The 20,446-nt window shown below is 46.7% G+C and overlaps 1 protein-coding gene across 4 annotated transcripts in view; it reads right to left on the reverse strand.

Annotated features, from left to right (window-relative positions):
- Positions 1-1,867: 1,867 nt before the first annotated feature.
- Positions 1,868-20,446, reverse strand: part of LOC119979698 (probable G-protein coupled receptor 153) — a 104,419-nt gene continuing 85,840 nt past the window's right edge. For 3 of the 4 annotated variants that reach the window (XM_038822246.1, XM_038822245.1, XM_038822247.1), the window contains exons 6-7: positions 18,637-18,821; positions 2,705-3,475 (exon numbers count right to left, since the gene is read on the reverse strand). In XM_038822246.1, coding sequence (XP_038678174.1) covers positions 2,705-3,475; positions 18,637-18,821 — 956 coding nt within the window. Of the gene's footprint in view, positions 3,476-18,636; positions 18,822-20,446 lie in introns of all 4 variants that reach the window. The other variant, XM_038822249.1, reaches the window with a different exon arrangement.

Genomic DNA, 20,446 nt, shown 5'->3' on the forward strand with positions numbered 1-20,446 from the left:
TGTGTTGTCACAAACCTTCTTTCCCAACCTCAGAATGTCCCTTGCGGTGTCCGGCCAACGAAGTTGCCTTGAACTGTAGTATTATTTTAATGTAGAAAATATGGCAACATGGCGCACAGTAGGATCCAACAGACAGCAATGTTATAATGGGCAGATCATTCTGCAATAGTGATATTGGGTGAAGGATAAATATGGGCCAGGGCTTTAGGGGGAACTACCCCGCTCTTCTTCAAAATAGTACCGTGAAATCTTTTACCTCTGCCTGCGAGAGCAGACAGGGCCTCAGTTTAAAGTCCCATCAGTAATAAGAGGACATTTTGGGCTGCATTCTCCGATTCCGTGTGTTTCTCGGTGGCGCACTTTCAATGGCAGCGGGATTCACTACTCCGCTTAATGGGATTTCCAATTGAATCCCCCCCACCCCACCGGGAAACCCGCGGGCGGGAATGCAACAGCTGGAGAATTCCGACCTTCATATCAACCTGGGCTTTTATGGGATGAATGGTGCCAAATGAATCAGGAATTGACTGGGGCATATTTATGTTGGAAAAGGATGGAGGAGCATTGTGCAGGAGAACACCGGGTTTTCTTTTCATAGAATTTACAGTGCAGAAGGAGGCCATTCGGCCCATCGAGTCTGCACTGGCCCTTGGAAACAGCACCCTACCCAAGCCCACATCTCCACTCTATCCCCATAATCCAGTAACCCCATTTAACCTTTTTGGACACTAAGGGCAATTTTGGACACTGAGGGCAATTTAGCATGGCCAATCCACCTAACCACGCAGACACGGGGAGAACGTGTAGACTCTGCACAGACAGTGACACAAGCCAGAATCGAACCTGGGACCCTGGAGCTGTGAAATAACTGTGCTAACCACTGTGTTACCGTGCTGCCCACTTTGATGAGAATAGGGGAGCTAAGGGGGCAACTGAGGACCTAGAGGATAGGTGACTCCAAGCTTGGTTTGAAAACCACGTAAAATGCCGGAGATGAAAGATTGCACAGGTTCATGCACAAAATCTAGCATTCCAAACACTCTGGCCAGAATTCTCCGGAAGTCGGAATTCTCTTTTCCTGCCAGCAGCGCACCCTATCCAGTGGGTTTCCTGGTGGCAGGGGGCGGCTTCAATGGGAAATTCCATTGGAAAGCGGCAGGAAGAATCTGGCCACCAGCGAAAGGTGCGCTCTGAGAAACACATGAGGACCAGGGGAATCCATTCCAAGTTTTACTTTTTGCACCCTACCCTCACACTAAAACCCCTCAAAAATACTGCTTCTTGTTGAATGAGGTGTAACTCAAGCTTGAGCAGACTACCAAGTTCTAATTACTGCTGAACAACCTCTCTGGCTCTGAAAAATTAATTCAGCACTCGTGGAATGACCAAGTTCTCCATTATCATAAAAATTGCATAGGTTTTTAACATAATAGCTTGTAATAAATGTTCAAATTATATTTCAGCTTCTACCTTAATCCTATGTGAATCTCTCAGTCCTTTTCTTTCTTTGTACAATAATTAAAAAATGGAGGATAATTGGTTCATGTTACTTCCTAGGCTGTGAGAATTCTTCGTGTGATTGACTACTTAGCTTGCTTAATGGCAACTCTATTGCTAAATATGAGAGACCTGTCATAGTTAGTGCCAGAATCAAATTACAGTAATGTTGGGAAAGCCAAAGTCCACGCCGTAGAGGTCGCTAGATTTGTGCGGCAGCTTTCTTTGAGGTCAGCAGCGGGTGGTGTAACGTCCAAGTTGACCTCAAAATCCAAGCTGCTGTGTGTACTTATGGGCCTCAAATTGTGCAGCAAATAATTGCCATGAACGATATAAGTCATCCTTCTAATCAATGCAGGTCGAGATCAGGTATTGAAGTAGGTCTTTAATATAAACAACACAGGCCCTGGTTCTGTCCAAGGACAACGGCCATTGCAAATACTGTTAAGAAAACATTTGTCACTATTAAATTTCAGGACAACTTTATGGGGACCAGGAGAAACGAATGCCCATTTTTGCAAGGCAACAGTAATGTTGCCAATATATGACACCAATTTTACAAATGCAAAATACACAGGAAAAACAATGGCAAAAGTGACCTTCTGTCCCCTTATCCCCGCATTCCCCAGACAATTTTATTGTCTTATACTTGTTTAAAAAATCATCAGCTGTAACAAAATACCAACAGAACACACCAAATTGCCAAAGTGCATCAGGAGACAAACATGACCTGGTATTACCCCCGGTGGAGAAATCATTTTACAGCTTGGATGTTTTAAAAAAGATAATCAAAACTTGGAGCCACTTTATCTTCTCACCCCACCCAACCCCCAACCTAAACGGCACCAACACACTGGGGTCCCACAGGAGATCCTGCTATTGGCGTTGCCGCTTAAAAATTATTTATTTAAAAAATTTAAGAAAATAGAAAGCAATGGTCAGCCTTATTGAAATTCAGACATGACTTAACGTCATATCTTTCCAGACAATTTCCCTTTCTATCCTCCACAAGGAGAATTGTTTCTCTGTTGCTAAGGGACATGAAAATACTTGACCAATTCTTTGGTGCTTGACTCAATTCCTCGTGGGTGAATTACAAAATTCCCGTGGTACAAAACAAAAGTAGAAACACCCATTTTTTTTTTTTTTCGGCGGGGTTGGGGCGGGGGGGGGGGGGGGGGGGGGGGGGGGAACTCCAGACTCGCTCCTAGGATGCAGATCCAATGGAATCGGAATGAAAAGTCACGTAACCCGAAGAAGCGGAAGGCGAGCTTAAAAAACTGTTTGTGCTTCCTTTGCTTCCCACTTTGGTCAGCTTTTCCTGATTGTCCCAAGAGACGCAGAGATCTGTCCGGCAGTTTCTGGATGCCGCCTCCTTAACACCGGGGTTGGCACATGCGGCCAGGTTGTCGTGAGGCCGAATGTGGGCCTCTGCGTTCTTTTGAGCCTTGGGAGGGCCACTGGGAAAAGTATTCACCAAGTACTCCTTGGGCCTAGAGACCCCTGTGAAGATGCATTCCTTGCCCTCCGATAACCGACGGAGAACATGAGGCTCCTTCTCAAAATTGGTTAACGGAAAATGGGAAAACGCAACTGAATATTGTTCATATTTTTCTGGGATTAGGGATATGGAAGATGATCTCAGAGGGGTCTTCATTGGGCTAGGGAGCGGAGTTTCATCAATGAAGTTTATTATTTCATCGCGGCTGAAACAGTTTACATCATCAACAAAATAACCCTCTCTGGGCTGCTGTTTCAGAGATATGACGCTCTCCATAGACTTCCTCCTTTTATGGAAAGCAGCACATTCACCGTGTTGGGAGATCAGGCTGCTCCTCCTCCGCTCGTGCCTGGGGAAGCTGTAGTGCAGTACTTCTGTAATGTCCTCTGAAGACTCCCATCTGTGAAGATATGAAGGGATTGGGTTTGTTGCCCACATATCTGACTCATCATGGGAGTAGCGTCTGGTTGGAGGAACCTAAGAGACATGAAAAAAATAAACAGTCTGAAGTAATCTTAACGTCCTCTTCCATTTCAATTACCGGCCTTGGTAAGCGTGACCACTTTCTCCCGTCTAATATACAGCCAAGACAGCAGTTAGTCCTAACTCTGTTCGCCTCCCACACCCAAAAGGCAGCAATTCATCTGCTCGGCAAAATTAGATTTGCCGCCCTCTCCCATAATTTCCTGGGCAGCCACATGACAGTGCAACTCATCCATATAACCTTCACCCTATCCATCTGCAAGTAGTTAGGTTCAGATGACATGGAAGGTTAAGGGACCATCGCATTTATATTACAGTGATGCCAAAAGAGGCTGGGCTATCTTTGTATAGTTTAAAATGCAGCATTAGGCAAAATCAATACAGCACATGATGTTAGGTGACAAAGATACCAACAATGAAATGATATTGTCGTTCCCTTGCCTTTTTTCTGACAAGCAATGTATCTAAGAAAGTTCCTTAGAAAGTATGTGTCATGCTATTATAAGAAGACACTATGAATATCAACAACAATGAGATAATTTCTCCTGCTCCTGGATGCCTATTGTATTTTGCAATATTAGATCCTATCAGCCTACAAACCCATTATGCTACTTGCAGCTGCCATGACATTGTATTATGACATAGTGTGAGAATAAACTGAGCACAAATCAACATACCAAAGGCAGAAAATAGACTACACAGTAGCACAAGCAGGTACGTTTGATTCTGAGCCAGATATGATCAACGGTCACTAAAACAGGTAAGCGTCAAGAAAGAGAGGTGTGTGATCAAGTTTAAGAGAAGGAATTCCAGAGTGTAAGAGTCATAGAGTCCGACAGAACAGAAAAGGCCCTTCGGCCCATCGAATCTGCACCGGTAAAAAACAACCACCTTACTATTCTAATCCCATTTTCCAGCACTTGGCCCATAGCCATGTGTGCCTTGGGATCTAAATGCTTCTGAAATGTTGAGGGTCTCTGCCTCCACTGTCCTTTCAGGCAGCGAGTTCCAAACTCCCACCTCCCTTAGGTTAAAAAAGATTTTTCCACACATCCCCTCTAAATCTTCTGCCCCTTACCTTATATCTGTGCCCCCTGGCCTTTAATCCCCTCCACCAAGGGGATTGTTTCTTCCTGTCTATCTATGCCCCTCATAATTTTATAAATCTCAGTCATGTCACCCCTCAGTCTCCTCTGCTTCAAGGAAAATAATCCAAGTCTATCCAATCTTCTTCATAACTGAAACTGTCCAGCCCAGGCAACATCCTGGTAAATCTCCTCCGCACCCTTTCCAGGTTTAGACCTCAGGGGCAATGGGAGTGGGGGGATATGTGACAGACCAGAGTTGGAGAAAAACAGAGACTGCATGTCAACGATGATTGCATTTCAAAAATAAATAATTGTTATCGAGCATTTAGGGCATTCTCAGGATGTGATAAGCAACCCTATAAATGAAATTTCTTCAACTAGTCTGTTGAACGTCAGAGAGGAGGATTTACGTTTATATAGCATTGTTCACCACCTCAGGACATCCTAAAAAGCTTTACTGCCAATGAATTACTTTTGAAGTGTAGTTAATTGTTGTACTGTGGGAAACACAATCGCCAGTTTGTACACAGAAAGAACCCACAAACTGCAATTTGACAATGACAAATTTAAGACTTTTGTGATCTTGATTGAAGAATAATTACTGGAAATCGGGAATAACTCCCAAGCTCTTGGGCTTTTCACAGTAACTTCATTAAAGCCTACTTGTGATAATAAGCGATTATTATATTATTATCTTAAAGATAGTGCCCTGGGATCTATTACATCCAGTGGAGAGACAGACAGCACCTTGATTCAACTTCTCTTCCAAAAGATGGCACCTTTTGACACCGCAGTGTTCCCTCAGCACTGCACTGGGGTGACAATCTGGATTTTCAGCTCAAGTACCAGGCGCGGGACTTGAAACCACAACCTTCTAACCCAGAGGCAACTGCTGACACAAAATGGAGTCGATCCAGGAGGGTCTGCTGCCCACATCCAACTTGCATCCAACACTGTTCGCTCGTCACCCTCATGCTCTACATTGGCTTCTGCAAAAGCAATGTTTAATTTTGAAATTCTCATCCTTTTTCTCAAATTCCTCCATGGCCTTGTGCCTCACTACCTCTCTAATCTCCTCAAGCCGCACAATCCTGAGTTCTCTCTGCTGGGCGAAAACAAGTACTTTGAAAACATCCTTGAAAATATGAAGGCAGGAGCTCATAAAGGTCAGAGGAAACCACGGAAGCCAGGGGATCAAGATGTGCAGGGAATACGCATGGAACAGCCTTTGTGTTCAAATCTTTCAATGACCTCACCCATCTCTATTTCCGAAACCACCTCCATCCCTACAACTCTCTGTCTTTCTAGCCTCTTCCGCATCCCTAATTTTCATCCCTCCACCGTTGTTGGACAAGCCTTCAGGCTGGAATTCCCTCCTAAATTTCTCCACCACTTTCTTACAATGCACCTTAAAACCTACCTATTTGAGCAAGCTATTGATTGCCTGTCCTAATGTCTGCTCTTGTGGAGCGGTGTCAAATTTTCTTTGATACCGTCCTGTTAAGTGTCTCATGATGTTTTACTATGTGAAAGGAACTATATAAATGCAAGGTGCTGTTGTTGAGCTGATACGCTTTCAGAAGACTCACTGTTGAACTGAGCTATGCAGACCAGAAAGGTTCTGGTTTTGAACCCTGATCTGTACTAAGTTTGCTGATCTCAGTCGGAGCAATACTGTTGGCCAAAACACCATCAAGTAAGGGAACATTTGTCAGGAGTCTTATTCCTAGTCACTCACCAATCATCTCCATTCATTGGTGTATTTCTCAAGACTCCACAATTATAATCTCAATGTAATGCCCACCCCTTGCTCAAATAGTCAATACCCACTGTCAAAGCTAAGATGTGAAGAATGGACATTTGGGCATAACTGCAGGGACAAGTAATTAGAAAGGCTAATCATGTTGCAGCAATTATGTAAGGCCCCCGTGAGAGCACACATGGAGGATAGTACAGTTTTTATCGCCATTCCTAAGGATGGACAGAAGTGGGTTTTTTCAATTTATTCATTCACAGGATGTGGTTATTGATGGCAAATCCAATGTTATTGTCCTTGAGAAGTTGGCGGTGAGCTGTGTTATTGAACTGCTACAATCCTGGTGGTCTAGCTACAGTCGGCACAGTTAGGATGGGAGTTCGAGGATTATGACCCAGCAATGGTTAAGCACCCAAACCACGATGGTGTGTGGCTTGGAGAGGACCTTTCAGATGGTGATGTTCCCTTGTATCTCCTTCTTTGTGGTATATGTTGTGGGTTTGGATGGTGCTGGTTAAGGAGCCTTGTCCAGTTACTGCAGTGCGCCTTGTAGCTGGTACACACTCCTGTCACTGTGGAGGGAATGAATGTTTAAGGTATTGGATGGAGTGCTGGTCAAGCTTCTTGTGTGTTGTTGGAGTTATTAACGTCCCGGGGTTACCACTGACCAGGAACTGAACTGTGGCTGTAAGAGCAGGTCAGAGGCAAGGAATCCTGCAGTGAGTAACTCACCTCCTGACTCCCCTAATCCTGCCCACCTTCTAGAAGGCCCAAGTCAGGAGTGTGATGGAATACTCTCCATTTGCCTGGATGAGTGCAGCTCTAACAACACTAAAAAAGGTTGACACCATCCAGGACAAAGCAGTATGCTTGATTGTCACCCCTTCCACAAACATTCATTACCTCCACCACCGATGGCCGGTAGCAGCCGTGTGTACCATCTACAAGATGCAGTGCAGCAACTCAGCAAGGCTCCTCAGACAGCACCTTCTAATCCCACCATCTCTGCACCTAGAAGGACAAGAGCTGCAGATACATGGGAACCTGTAAGTCCCCCTTCAAGTCACTCACCAGCCTGACTTGGAAATACATCACCGTTCCTTCACTGTCACTGGGTCAAAATCCTAGAACTCCCTCCCTAACAGCAGTGTGGGTATACTACGTCATATGGACTGCAGCAGTTCAAGGAGGCAGCTCACCACCTTCTCAAGGGTAATTAGGGATGGGAAATAAATGCTGGTCGAACCAACAATGCTCACATCCCCTGAATTTAAAGAAATCTGCGCTCTTCCAGACAAGTGGTGAACAGTCAATCACACTCCTGACCAGTGCCTTGTAGATGGTGGGCAGGCTTATGGAAGTCAGGAGGTGTGTTATTTGCCACAAAATAGCCAGCTTCTGACCTACTGTTGTAGCTACAGTATTTATGCAGCTGGTCCAGTTCATGGTGACTCCCAGCATGTTAATGGTGAAGAATTCAATGCTGGTAATGCCATTGAATGTCTAGTGGAGGTGGTCGGAAAAGTTTTTGTTGGAACAGTTCCTTGCCTGGCATTTGTGGCACAAATGTTACGTGCCAAGTATGAATGCTTTCCAAATCTTGCTGCAAGTGGGCATGGATTGCTTCACTATCTAAGGAGTCTCAATAGAGTGCTGAACACTGTCCGAATGCCAGGGGCTTTTCACAGTAACTTCATCGAAGCCTACTTGTGACACTAAGCGATTATTATTATTATCATCAGCAAACATCCCCACTTCTGAATTTATGATGGAGACAAGGTCATTGATGAGGCAACTGAAGATGACTGAGCCAAGGACATTGACCTGAGGAACCCTTGCAGTGATGTTCCGGGCTGAGATTAGCGTCCAATCACCACTACAATATTCCTTTGTGCTGGTATGACTGCAACCAGTGGAGAGTCTCCCCGATTTCCAGTGACTTCAATTTTACGAGGTCTCCTTGGCATCACACTTGGCCAAATGCAGCCTTGATGTCAAGGGCAGTCAGTCGCATCTCACTCTGGGGCTCAGCTCTTTTGTCCATGTTTGGACCAAAGCTGTAATGAGGTCAGGAGGTGAGTGATCCTGGTGGAAGCCAAACTGAGCATCCATGAGCAGGTGAGTAAGTGTCGCTTCGTAACACTGTTGACAACAGTTATCATTACTTTCCTGAGGATGAGAATAGACTGATGGGGTGGAAATTGGCTAGACTGATTTTGTGGCTGGGATAACCCTGGGTAATTTTCCACATTGTCTGATAGATGCCAGTGTTGTAGCTATACTGGAACCACAAAGGCATGGTTAATTCTCAAACACAGGCCTTCAGCTGGGGTGTTACCAGGGCCCACAGCCTTTGCTGTGTCCAATGTACTCAGGCATTCCATAATATCATGTGGTGTGAACTAAATAGACTAAAAACTGGCATTTGTGAAGGTAGGTCCTCAGATTGAAGCTGAGGTGGATCATTTCCTCAGCATCTCTGTCTGAAACGGATTGCAAATGAGTCAGCCTTTTCTTTTGCACTGACGTGCTGGGCTCCACCAGCATTGAGGATGGAGATATTTAGGGAGCTCTGTCCTCTCACTGATGGTTCAATTTTTCAACACCATTCACAGCTGGACGTTGCAGGACTGCGTGGCTTTGACCTGACGTGCTGGCTACAGAATCACTCTACTGTAATTTGCCTTTTCCGCTACTTCTCATGCACTGCATTGTAGCTTCATTCGGTTGGCATCTCAATTTCAGCTAAGCCTGGTGCAGCTTCTGGCATGCTTTCTTACACCCCTCATTGAGCCAGGGTTGATCCCCAGGCTTGATCGTAATGGCAGAGTGAGGCACATGCTGGCCCATGAGGTTACAGTTTGTAGTGATGATGGTGATACACGGCGTACGGGACAGTGGTTGAGGTGCATTCGATGATTCCTGGGATCAGAAGGTTATCCTGAGAGGTGAGATTGAGTAGAATGAGCTGATGTACTCTGGAGTTCAGAACAATGAAGGATAATCTATTTGGAAATGTACAAAATACTTGGTGCTCTTAAAAGATGGCAAGAGGACGATCCCCTTGGGCTGGACAGTCTTGAGCCAGGGGCCTAGTTTCAGGCTAAGTGATCAACAACTTTAGGGCTGAGATGAATAGAGATTTTTTTAATCAGAAGATTAGAATTCTCTGTATAAGAAATCTGGATATTCAGGGCTGGAGTTTCACAGAGTAGACCTGTACAAAATGGTCTGCAGGATCCAGTCCTGCCCCCACTTACGAATTCAATTTCCGCAGGTAGGGGAAAGGGTGCCGAGTTCAAACAGACTTCATTTTGTTTATTGCGAGGGCCTAAACCCAAATACAGGTTCAGGAATTGATGGGGTAAGATATAAACCCTCTTAAAGGATGGATAAGATCTGTGTAACTATCGTGATCTAAAATTATTATTAAAATGTCCTGCTCCTTAAACTTAAAAAAAAGAAATAGGCCGGAGCTGTCAGTGACTTAGAAAGACCTCTGCTGGACTACTTTGATTGACAGGCCATTTGGTGGAAGTTAGGAAAACAATGAGGCACCTGGTCATCCAGGTTCAGTAGAGCTCTTTTCTGACATTTCCCAAAGGGCTATCAGTATGCTATAATGGCGGAGTTTCAGAAGCTCCAATTATCTCAAAAGGGTGTTTGAGTTCAAAGTTCAATTGACAATCCATTAAAGGATTAGTTATCTTTAAGGTGAGGTATAGATAGAAGTTGTTTTTTATAACAAATTCACCACAAGTTTGTTTTCACTATAAAATATGTAGGAGCGAGTAATATATTAGTTAAAATTCCCATAAGGCTCATGAGCTTTATTCATGATGGAGATTGGGTCAGTTGCTATGGAGCTAGCAGGGAACATATGAAGGGCGTAAGGGATGAATGGTGACATGATTTGGCATGGAAGGAATTTCCCATAAGAAAATTACATTAGACTGCAAAAAAACCCCAAATATATTCCACGAGCTACAGCCTTAATAGACTTATGGTATCTTATTGAGAGCAAGCAAAATATTCACAGGGGGTATTTTTTCAACTAATTCCGGAGCAGTTTATGGCCTATTTATGCTGTTTTATAAATTCTTGTTATATCTGGAGTTCAGCAGGAATTACGATGTAAACTATAGATTTTCTCATTTTCAGCGGGAAGAGGAAGTTGTTTCGACTGGGCCGTGCGGGATAGGATACAGACAGCAGAGGTTTGGATTAGTGAAGATTTTTGGAGTATGGAAGATAGAGATCGGCCAGAAGAACATTGGAATAGTCAAGTCTTCTTCAGGGACTTCTACAGGGAACTGTACCGGTCGGAGCCGCCGGTGGTTGGGGGGGGGGGGGGGGGGGGGGGGGGGGGGGGGGGGGGGGGGGGGGGGGGGGGGGGGGGGGGGGGAATGGAGAGCTTTTTGAACAGGCTGCGTTTTCCAAGGGTGCAGGAGGAGCAGGTGGAGTGACTGGGGGCGCCGATCGAGGTGGAGGAGCTGGTTAGAGGGATTGGCCACATGCAGTCGGGGAAGGTGCTGGGACCGGATGGGTTCCCGTTTGAATTTTATAAAAACTATGCGGATCTGTTGGGCCCCCTGCTGGTTTGGACCTTTAACGAGGCATGGGAGGGGGGAGTTTTGCCCCCGACGATGTCACGGGCGCTGATTTCCCTGATCCTGAAGCGAGATAAGGACCCCCTGCAGTGTGGATCATATAGGCCAATTTCACTGTTGAACGTGGACACTAAGTTGCTGGCGAAGATCTTGGCCACTAGAATAGAGGACTGTGTGCCGGGGGTGATACAGGAAGATCAGACGGGTTTTGTGAAGGGGAGGCAGCTGAACACTAACGTGCGAAGGCTGCTAAATGTGATAATGATGCCGGCTGTGGAAGGGGAGGTGGAGATAGTGGTGGCATTAGATGCGGAGAAGGCCTTTGATAGGGTTGAGTGGGGGTACATGTGGGAGGTGTTAGAGAGGTTCGGGTTTGGGGAGGGGTTTATTAAATGGGTGAGGTTGCTGTACGAGGCCCCGATGGCGAGTGTAGCGACAAATGGGAGGAGGTCCGAGTACTTCAGGCTCTACCGTGGGACGCAGCAGGGGTGCCCCCTGTCCCCCTTGCTTTTTGCGTTGGCAATTGAGCCTCTGGCCATGGCGCTAAGGGAGTCGGGGAGGTGGAGGGGTCTGGTTCGGGGTGGGGAGGAGCACCGAGTGTCACTTTCTGCAGATGACTTGTTGCTGTATGTAGCAGACCCGGTTGGGGGGAATGCCGGAGGTGATGGAGATTCTTGCTGAGTTTGGGAGTTTCTCGGGCTACAAGTTGAACTTGGGCAAGAGCGAGCTGTTTGTTGTACACCCGGGTGATCAGGAGGAGGGGATTGGTAGGCTCCCGCTAAAAAGGGCAGTGAGGAGTTTTAGGTACCTGGGGGTTCAGGTGGCTAGGAGTTGGGGGACTTTGCATAAGCTTAATTTTACTAGGTTGGTGGAGTAGATGGAGGAGGAGTTTAAAAGGTGGGACATGCTGCCGCTGTCGTTGGCGGGTAGAGTACAGTCCGTTAAAATGACGGTGCTCCCGAGGTTTTTGCTTTTGTTCCAGTGCCTCCCCATTCTTATTCCGAGGACCTTTTTTAGGAGGGTGAACAGCAGCATCACGGGATTTGTTTGGGCGCACGGGACTCCGAGGGTGAGGAGGGTCTTCTTGGAGCGGGGCAGGGATAGAGGGGAGCTGGCGCTGCCCAACCTCTCTGGGTAATATTGGGTGGCTAATGTCTCGATGGTACGCAAGTGGGTAATGGATGGGGAGGGGGAAGCATGGAAGCGGATGGAGATGGCGTCCTGTGGAGGCACGAGCCTGAAGACACTGGTAACGGTGCCGCTGCCGCTCCCTCCAACGAGGTACACTACGAGCCCGGTGGTGGCGGCTACCCTCAAGATTTGGGGGCAGTGGAGGCGACACAGGGGGGGAAGTGGGGGGCTCGGTGGAGGCCCCGCTGCGGGGGAACCACCGGTTTGTCCCAGGGAACATTGATGGTGGGTTCCTGGGGTGGCACAGGGCGGGCATAAGGAAGTTGGGAGACCTGTTCATTGACGGGAGGTTTGCGAGCCTGGGTGAGCTGGAGGAGAAGTTTGAGCTCCCCCCGAGGAATATGTTCAGGTACCTTCAGGTCAAGGCGTTTGCTAGGCGGCAGGTGGAGGGGTTCCCTTTGCTGTCCCTGCGGGGGTAAGGGATAGGGTGCTTTCGGGGGTGTGGGTCGGGGATGGGAAGGTGTCTGACATCTACCAGGTGATGCAGGAGGTGGAGGAGGCGTCGGTAGAGGAGCTGAAGGCTAAGTGGGAAGTGGAGCTGGGGGAGCAGATTGAGGAGGGGACATGGGCGAACGCCCTGGAGAGGGTGAACTCCTCCTCTTCCATGTGCGAGGCTTAGCCTCATCCAGTTCAAGGTACTGCACAGGGCTCATATGTCCGGGACGAGGATGAGCAGGGTTTTTGGGGGTGAGGACAGGTGCATTAGGTGTTCGGGGAGCCCAGCGAACCATGCCCATATGTTTTGGGCATGCCCGGCACTGGGGGAATTCTGGCAGGGGGTGGCGAGGACGGTGTCGAGGGTGGTAGGGTCCAGGGTCAAGCCAGGCTGGGGACTCGCGATATTTGGGGTTGGGGTGGAGCAGGGAGTGCAGGAGACGAAAGAGGCTGGTGTTTTGGCCTTTGTGTCCCTAGTAGCCCGGCGGAGGATCTTGTTGCAATGGAAAGATGTGAGACCCCCAAGCGTGGAGACCTGGATCAATGACATGGCGGGATTCATTAAGCTGGAGAAGGTCAAATTCGCCCTGAGGGGGTCGGTACAAGGGTTCTTTAGGCGGTGGCAGCCTTTCCTCGACTTTCTGGCTCAACGATAGGAAACTAGGTCAGCAGCAGCAGCAACCCAGGGGGAGGGGTTCAGGGGGGTATTGTTTATGTTAATTTAATTTATTTTAAATTTGTTTTGTTGTTCATCGGGTTTGGGGGGGGGGGCTCGTTATATGCGTTGTTACGGGTCCGGGGGGGTGTTTATTATTGTTATTATTATTCATTTGTTGTTATACATTTTTCAAAAATTTCAATAAAAATTATTTAAAAAAAGGAATAGTCAAGTCTGGCAGCGATAAATGCTTGAACGCGAGGGGAGGATTTTTCCGAAGGCAAGGTTCCCTACCCTGCCACTTGGAGTTGGGAGGGAAAACATCAGCATGGCTCACGGCCGCCCCGCAGCCATTTATACAACTTTATTTGGCTGGAGACCAGACTTCTGCCCTCACTTGGACGTCTCATTGCAGAGAGCTGCCAGCCTATCAGGTGTAGCCCCAGTAGCGGCAGCAGCGGCTAGGATTGGAACTACGAGCAGTCCCCAGATTGGAACAAGAAACAGTCCCAGAGTCGAATAAGTGCTGGGGGTGGGTGAGGGCCTTATTGCGGGGAGGGGAGGAGAGGTGAGGACTGGTAGTGGAGGACAGAGGGGTCTTGGAGAGGCCAGGTGGGAGGGAGCGTCCTTGAGAGGGGGCGCCCGATCTGGAAAGGGTCCCCCCCCCCTCCCCCAAGGGAGGCAACCCCACCTGCCTACATGAGGCACAAGAAGGGAGACCCGCCTGTCTTGCCGCTCCCGCCCCTGCACTGCTCCCACCAGTCTCATAGAGGCCAGACTCGAGCAGTCCCTAAATTGGCCAGTTAAAGGCTTCACTGGGGAGAGGGCAGGCGGGATGCTCCCAGCTCAATCCCCATAAAGTTGTGAACGGACCGGAGGCAGTTGGAAAGGGGCAGGAAGGCCACCGGGGACATTTACGGGCACACTTTCCTGTAACCAATCAACAGATGCAAAGTTGGAGATGGCTGATGTTAGCACAGTGGGGGCAGTCTGTCTTTGTGATGGAGAAAATGTGTGGTCGGAAGTTCAGATCAGGTTCAAAGTAGTGGCAAGTCAGTACCTTCCCTGTGAAACATGCCTGTTTATTGCAGTGTCTGCAAGAACAATGTGATCCAGTACTCAAAACAAAATCAGCACAACAGAATCACTGGGCATAATGCTATTGACATGAAAGAGATATGCAAACAATAATTATAATATACAGCAGAGTAAAGTTGAAGTAAACCAGCCGAGAGAGTGCTGTCAGAATCAACATAGCTTCCTTTCCTGCAGAATGTTCATTTTCATCGAGGATATATAATAACTATGCATAACAAATGATATGACATAGAAGCTAGTGATTCTTGTAAATAATCTTTGTATGTGTGCTGGACACTTGTGATAAAATACTTGACTTTAAAGCACAGATTATCTTTTGAACAAAACCACTCGAGAGAAATCAAGAAGAAATACTGTAATATATTCTATCTCTTCATTAACACACAAGTTGAGGCAATAGAGGCTCAGAAAAGCAAATTAGTGTAATTTTCCAGATCTTCTTGATTCAACCAAGTGCACTCGGCTTATTTGTTGACTGATGTAGTGTGAGCTGCTTTGGCAGTGGTCCTCCTTTTGACAGTCCGTGTGAATCGATGGGCGGTTATTTCAAGTCGGAGATGGGGCTAGCTTTTTGCGTGGAAAGAGGGGTCAAAGGCGGTGGGGGGGGGGGGGGGAGGGAGGGGGGATGGTGGAGGAGGTGGGGGGGGGGGGTTGAGGAAAGGGGTGCTGATGACGGATCTGAAAGGGGAGGAGGCTAGTACCCGAGGAAACGGGAACCATTTACAATACGGGGGCCCAGATGGGAAGCTAGATGCTCAGCAGGTTAAAGCAGTGGAGCTCCTTACCTCTTTCAGTCTTCCCTTCCTGATAATCTTCAGGCCTTTAAAACCCAACCTTAGCATCACCTAATCACTACTTCCCAATTTATCTTGACTTCTTTCCTCTTCTTTTCAACCTTGATGGAATCCTACCCTATGGCTCTCAGCTTTTCAGTAGCAAAGGAGGAAAGCAAATGCATCTACAGCACCACTCCTGGGTATGAAAGAACCTACAACAAAGTCAGCTGCCTGGAATTGTACCCAAGCAGCCCTCCTGGGCATGCGACAGTCCATTACATGGTACAGGGCTGCTTCTCATCACGTGGCAATCCATTAATGACATAAGGCAGCTAAGGACATTTAAAGGAGAAAAAATGAGGCCAATCTTGTCCAAAGCCTTTGCTGCAATTCCAACTTTCCATAAAAACAGACAATCCTAGGTGGCAACTGAGTCAGGGAGCACCCGACGGATTTAGCATAGCTCCGTGATAATGTGCCAAACGACAAGTCCAGGAACAAGTGGGAGTATCTCATATGGCCCACTGGGGAATTCATTTTGCTGGCAGTTTTGAAATTCCTGTTTGTCTTAACATCTGTAAAAACAGTATAAAAGCATATTTTTAATCTTTTCTGCATCTAAATACAATTGGAGAAGCCAGCTCAACTAAAAAACAATCCCAAAATATTTTAGCTAATAGCCCCATTTTTTTAGGGTGACGTTGACCCTGCAGACTTGGGCTGTGCCGTGGGCAAAGAAAAAATGATGAGTGAACCGATAATTTTGCTTGAAATAATCGCCCTTAGGAGTCAGGCCCATCACGTTTCATGGATTTAGGATTACATCTCAGACGATCGCACCCTAATGGGTGCCACTGTTCTATTTCTGCACTGTTTATTTTGATATTTATGAACGAAACCTTTTTTTATGCTGAGAAGGCCCTGTGAATGGTCAACTACAGGTCCTCAGATAAAAGCTGAAAGAACAGAAGGCAAGGCAAGATAAATTAAGAATCGGTTGCGATGAAAGTTGGATTTTAAAAGTCTATAGATTGTGGGAAAAGGGGAAATACAGATCCACAGTTTTGAGATTGAGGAAAAATTGGTTACAAAAATGGACTGTGCAACAAATCGCAATTTCAACAGAATGAAGATGTAGACAAGAGGCAGAACACGCAAGAGTGTTTGTGGAGCTGATGAAGGAGGGTTAAAGGAGCAATTATCGTGGCGTGGGGAAAGGTTATGAGGGAGAAAAGGTTGATGGGTAGAGGGCAGTGTTTAAATCTCTGTGGGAATTGGATTTGATTGGGAAGTAAGAGGGGGGAAAAGGAATGCTTGGAGTGAAGGAAGAAAGTGCTGGAGGAGATGGGGAAGTTCCATTAGACGTAAGAGGAGATGGGAGGCTGTGTCTGCCAATAACTTATGATGAAGGGTGTCAGCAAGTAAAGCAGCAACATAAAAGGCAGCTCAGGTTCCATGTGAAGGAAGTTGATCAGCGAAGCTGCAGGTGGAGGCCCGGATTGATTTAACTTTTAAGCCATCAGAGAAGAAGCTTGCATCTTCAATTTGCTTTGCATTTGATTAGATTCGAGAGGTAAAAGTTGTTTATTCTTATCGAAGAACTGAACTTCAAAGGCTACGTGCATACAAATTTAAATGTTAAAGTATAAGTAAAACCTATTCGAGGAGGTTGAATTCATAGCCAGCATTTTGAAAGTTTTCAAAATGATGGATCTGAATACGGCCTTCCGAAATTCAATTAATTTATTGATAGACATGGATAGACATTCAAAAATGTCAATAATAGAAGCTCTGAATAACAACAGTAATTTTCATTTGAATTCTCACTTTGAGTATCAATAATTACTAGAACTGACATTTGTTTATACACCTCAATGCTCAAACCCCACGTCTGGAAAACTGCATTACCTCAACATCACCAGAAGTGGAGATCAAAATCTCCTCCCTCTGACCTAGAATCTTAGTCATGGAAATGAACTCTTGCTCAGGCTGCAAACTGTTAATTCCCAACACTTAATGGAATTGCTCAAAGACGGATTACTCACCTCCAACAGTGACGGTCTTTGTTCTTCAACTCAAAATTAAACTTCAAAATTACAACAAAGAGGTGCAAGTGGGAAAAATCAATGCCTATCCCTTTAAGTCTGTCTGAGACAGGAACCCATGAGCCTTCTTTGAATGTCCCTCTACAGTTGCCCCCTTTGCTAATCCCAATTAGATGAGATATCGTTGCCTGAAAAATCTGTGAAAACAAATCAATATATCCTTCTCCCGCATGCCTTCAACTTTCAAGTTGCGGGACTGTGAAGACTTTCCCACTTAAGTAATTTTATTATATTTGTCAGCAGGATTCTATATTTGAGCATAATTATATCATTGTAAAATAGTTTTAAAAAGTCCTGAAGAATGAAGTAAATCTTTGACCAACATATAATTAATTTACAACGCTAGTTTGTTGTGAAGGCAGAACAGGCACCGGAATGTGGCGACTAGGGGATTTTCACAGTAACTTCATTGCAGTGTTAATGTAAGCCTACTTGTGACAATAATAAAGATTATCATTTCAGTGACACAGAGGCAAATTTAAAGGCTGTAAAGGAAAATGATTTCCCCCAATGAGATATTAATACTTCTGCTGCTGTCCAGTGTGAAAGTGGGCTATGCAGGGCCTTTAACATCATAGCTTCACTCTCTGGTCTGTGCTAATTGAGTCCAGAACTGGGACGGCAAATTGATATTTGATGGAGAGAACAATAAATCAAGATTCCGACACCAGCTGATCGTCCAGTGACATCTACTGGAGGATGCGTGTGGGTGGACAGGGTCAGACTTGACCAACACTTCTAGCTTCTCTGAATGTCACGAACATGAACCTGCTGAGGCCGAACGTCTACGCTCGCATGTGAAGAATGGAGAACGACACGGTAACACAGTGCTTAGCACTGTTGCTTCAGATAGCCAGGGTCCCAGATTTGATTCCCAGCTTGGGTCACTGTCTGTGCGGAGTCTGCACGTTCTCCCCGTATTTGTGTGGGTTTCCTCCGGGCGCTCCGGTTTCCTCCCACAAGTCCCGAAAGACGTGCTGTTAAGTGAATTGAACATTCTGAATTCTCCCTCAGTGTACCCGAACAGGCGCCGGAGTGTGGTGACTAGGGAATTTTCACAGTAATTTCATTGCAGTGTTAATGTAAGGCTACTTGTGACAACAATAAAGATCATTATTATAATTGGTCATTGAACTACGTCCAACATATGTCAGCATCTCCAGGAAAGAAGGAGGAAAACTTTGGGGCTGATGGGCCGGGGGAGGGGGGGGGGGCAGTTTGGAGGTGGTGGTGAATGCTTTTGGGGTAATAAGAGGAACTTACAGGACAACTGGGATCAAAATGCTAATTTCTATGATCTTAAAGAGGCGCATGTAGCCAGCAAGCAGAATGAGGAGAGCTGAAGGCAAACGCTTTACTTTGATTATTGGCTTGTAGTGAATATTCAAAGCCTGAATAATATAAACAGGAGGTTTGCAATCCTTGTTTAGACAGATACCTGCAAATACTGCATCTTATCCTCTTGTAGCTCCCTCATTGGGTACACCTGTGGTACTCCCCTTTCCAGTGCTGAAAAATCATACTTGGCAATGCGATCCACTGTTAGGATTTCAGTGGTGCAGTTATAATCATAGGGCCTCTCGTAGAATGATTCAGGGTGAATCGCTCCATCCTGGCTGTTTTCTGCAACAACAAAAAAAATCATTTGACAAGTTACTTCTGATTCAAATGTGTGTAAAGCTCAATGTTCAACAAGTCTTCTTCTGGAACGCAACTTTAATGAAGCTTGAAATTAAATTAAAAAGCAATTGCAAAATAAATGTTGCGCTTTACACTACAAGGAAAAGTAATATGCATTGCACACGGTGGAAAATCGGCTGCAGTAGCAATTAAATTCACAAAGAGATCTTTAAACACTAACACACTATGGACTAGACTGTACAATTGATAGAGGTGCTGCACAACTGGGGCAATGTTCAGCAAGGAAGTTATGGATTATTTTAAGGATTTTGTGCATCCTGAACTATACACAAAGTAGGGACATTCTATGGATCGGGTCATGTGCACAGGACCACTGCCCAGAGTGCATCATCCACTTAAGATTGTGGTTCAAGACCCACTCCAAAGATATGAGCACAAATATCAAAGTTGACAGACACTCCAGTGCAGTCCTGAGCAAGTGCTGCACTGTCAGAGGTGCAGTTTTTCAGGCAAGAAGTTAAATCAGGGCCTATCAGCTATCTTGGACAAGATCACATGACACTCTTTGGGCAGGCAGATAGTGGAAGTTATATCCAGTGTCCTGGCCAATATTTATCCCTCAATCAACATCACAAAAATATAGCTGGATTCTCCGGTCGCTGACGCACAAATTGCATTCAGTGACGGGCCGGAGAATCCAAATTCCCGAATGAATTGGGAGCGGTGTCACTTCCGCGATGTCCGCCCCTTCCAAAGTGGCGTATCCATGACCTCAGGCCATTGCCTGAGTCCCGCCCGCCAATGCTCCACCTGCGACCGGCTGAGTTCCCGACGGCGTAGGTCACGTGTGGTCTCACCCGCTGGGAACTCAGCGTGACGCTGCAGACACAGTCCAGCGCCACCACAGCCGGGGAAAGGCTGATCCGCGGGTAGGGGGGGATATTATTCGGGGCTGGGAGCACTGTGGTGGGGCGGTTCGGGGCGCGGAGCCGGCCGAAGGGGGGGGACTGTTTTGCGGGCAGGGTCCGCGAGTGGCATCTGCCATGAAGCACGGCGCGGCCGCTACAGGCCACCGCCGCGTGCCACGGACCCAAAATATCTCCGGGACTAATCGGCAGCTAGAGCCGGCTGCTGCTAGCCCCCAGCAAAACGGGGAATCAGTGGCCATTTTGCGCCAGTTTTCCTACCGTTCTCACGCCGGTGTGGGGACATGGGCCGGGATTCTCCGCCGGGGTGATTCTCCGTTACGCTGGCGCCCGGGAGTTTCCCGACAGCGTGGGGCTGCACCACAACGGGAAACCCCATTGACCGGCCGGCGTAACAGAGAATCCCGCCGGCCGATCGGGGCAGAAATCCGGCGCGGCGGGGCGGAGAATCCCACCCATCGTCTCCAAATCGGAGAATCCAGCCCATTATCTGTGGTCATTGCCACATTAATGTTGTGGGACCTTGCTGTAGGACAATTTAGCGTCATGGTTTCTACATTAAAGAGTTACATTTCAAAAGTATTCAATTGGTTCAAAGGCACTTTTGGGGCATCATGTGCTCCATGTGCCAATGCAATAACCGCTTGAAAGTTCCTAAAGTGGTCACGAAAGGTGCCATAA

This window comes from Scyliorhinus canicula, chromosome 16 (genome assembly GCF_902713615.1).
Source record: "Scyliorhinus canicula chromosome 16, sScyCan1.1, whole genome shotgun sequence".
NCBI classification, from domain to species: domain Eukaryota; kingdom Metazoa; phylum Chordata; class Chondrichthyes; order Carcharhiniformes; family Scyliorhinidae; genus Scyliorhinus; species Scyliorhinus canicula.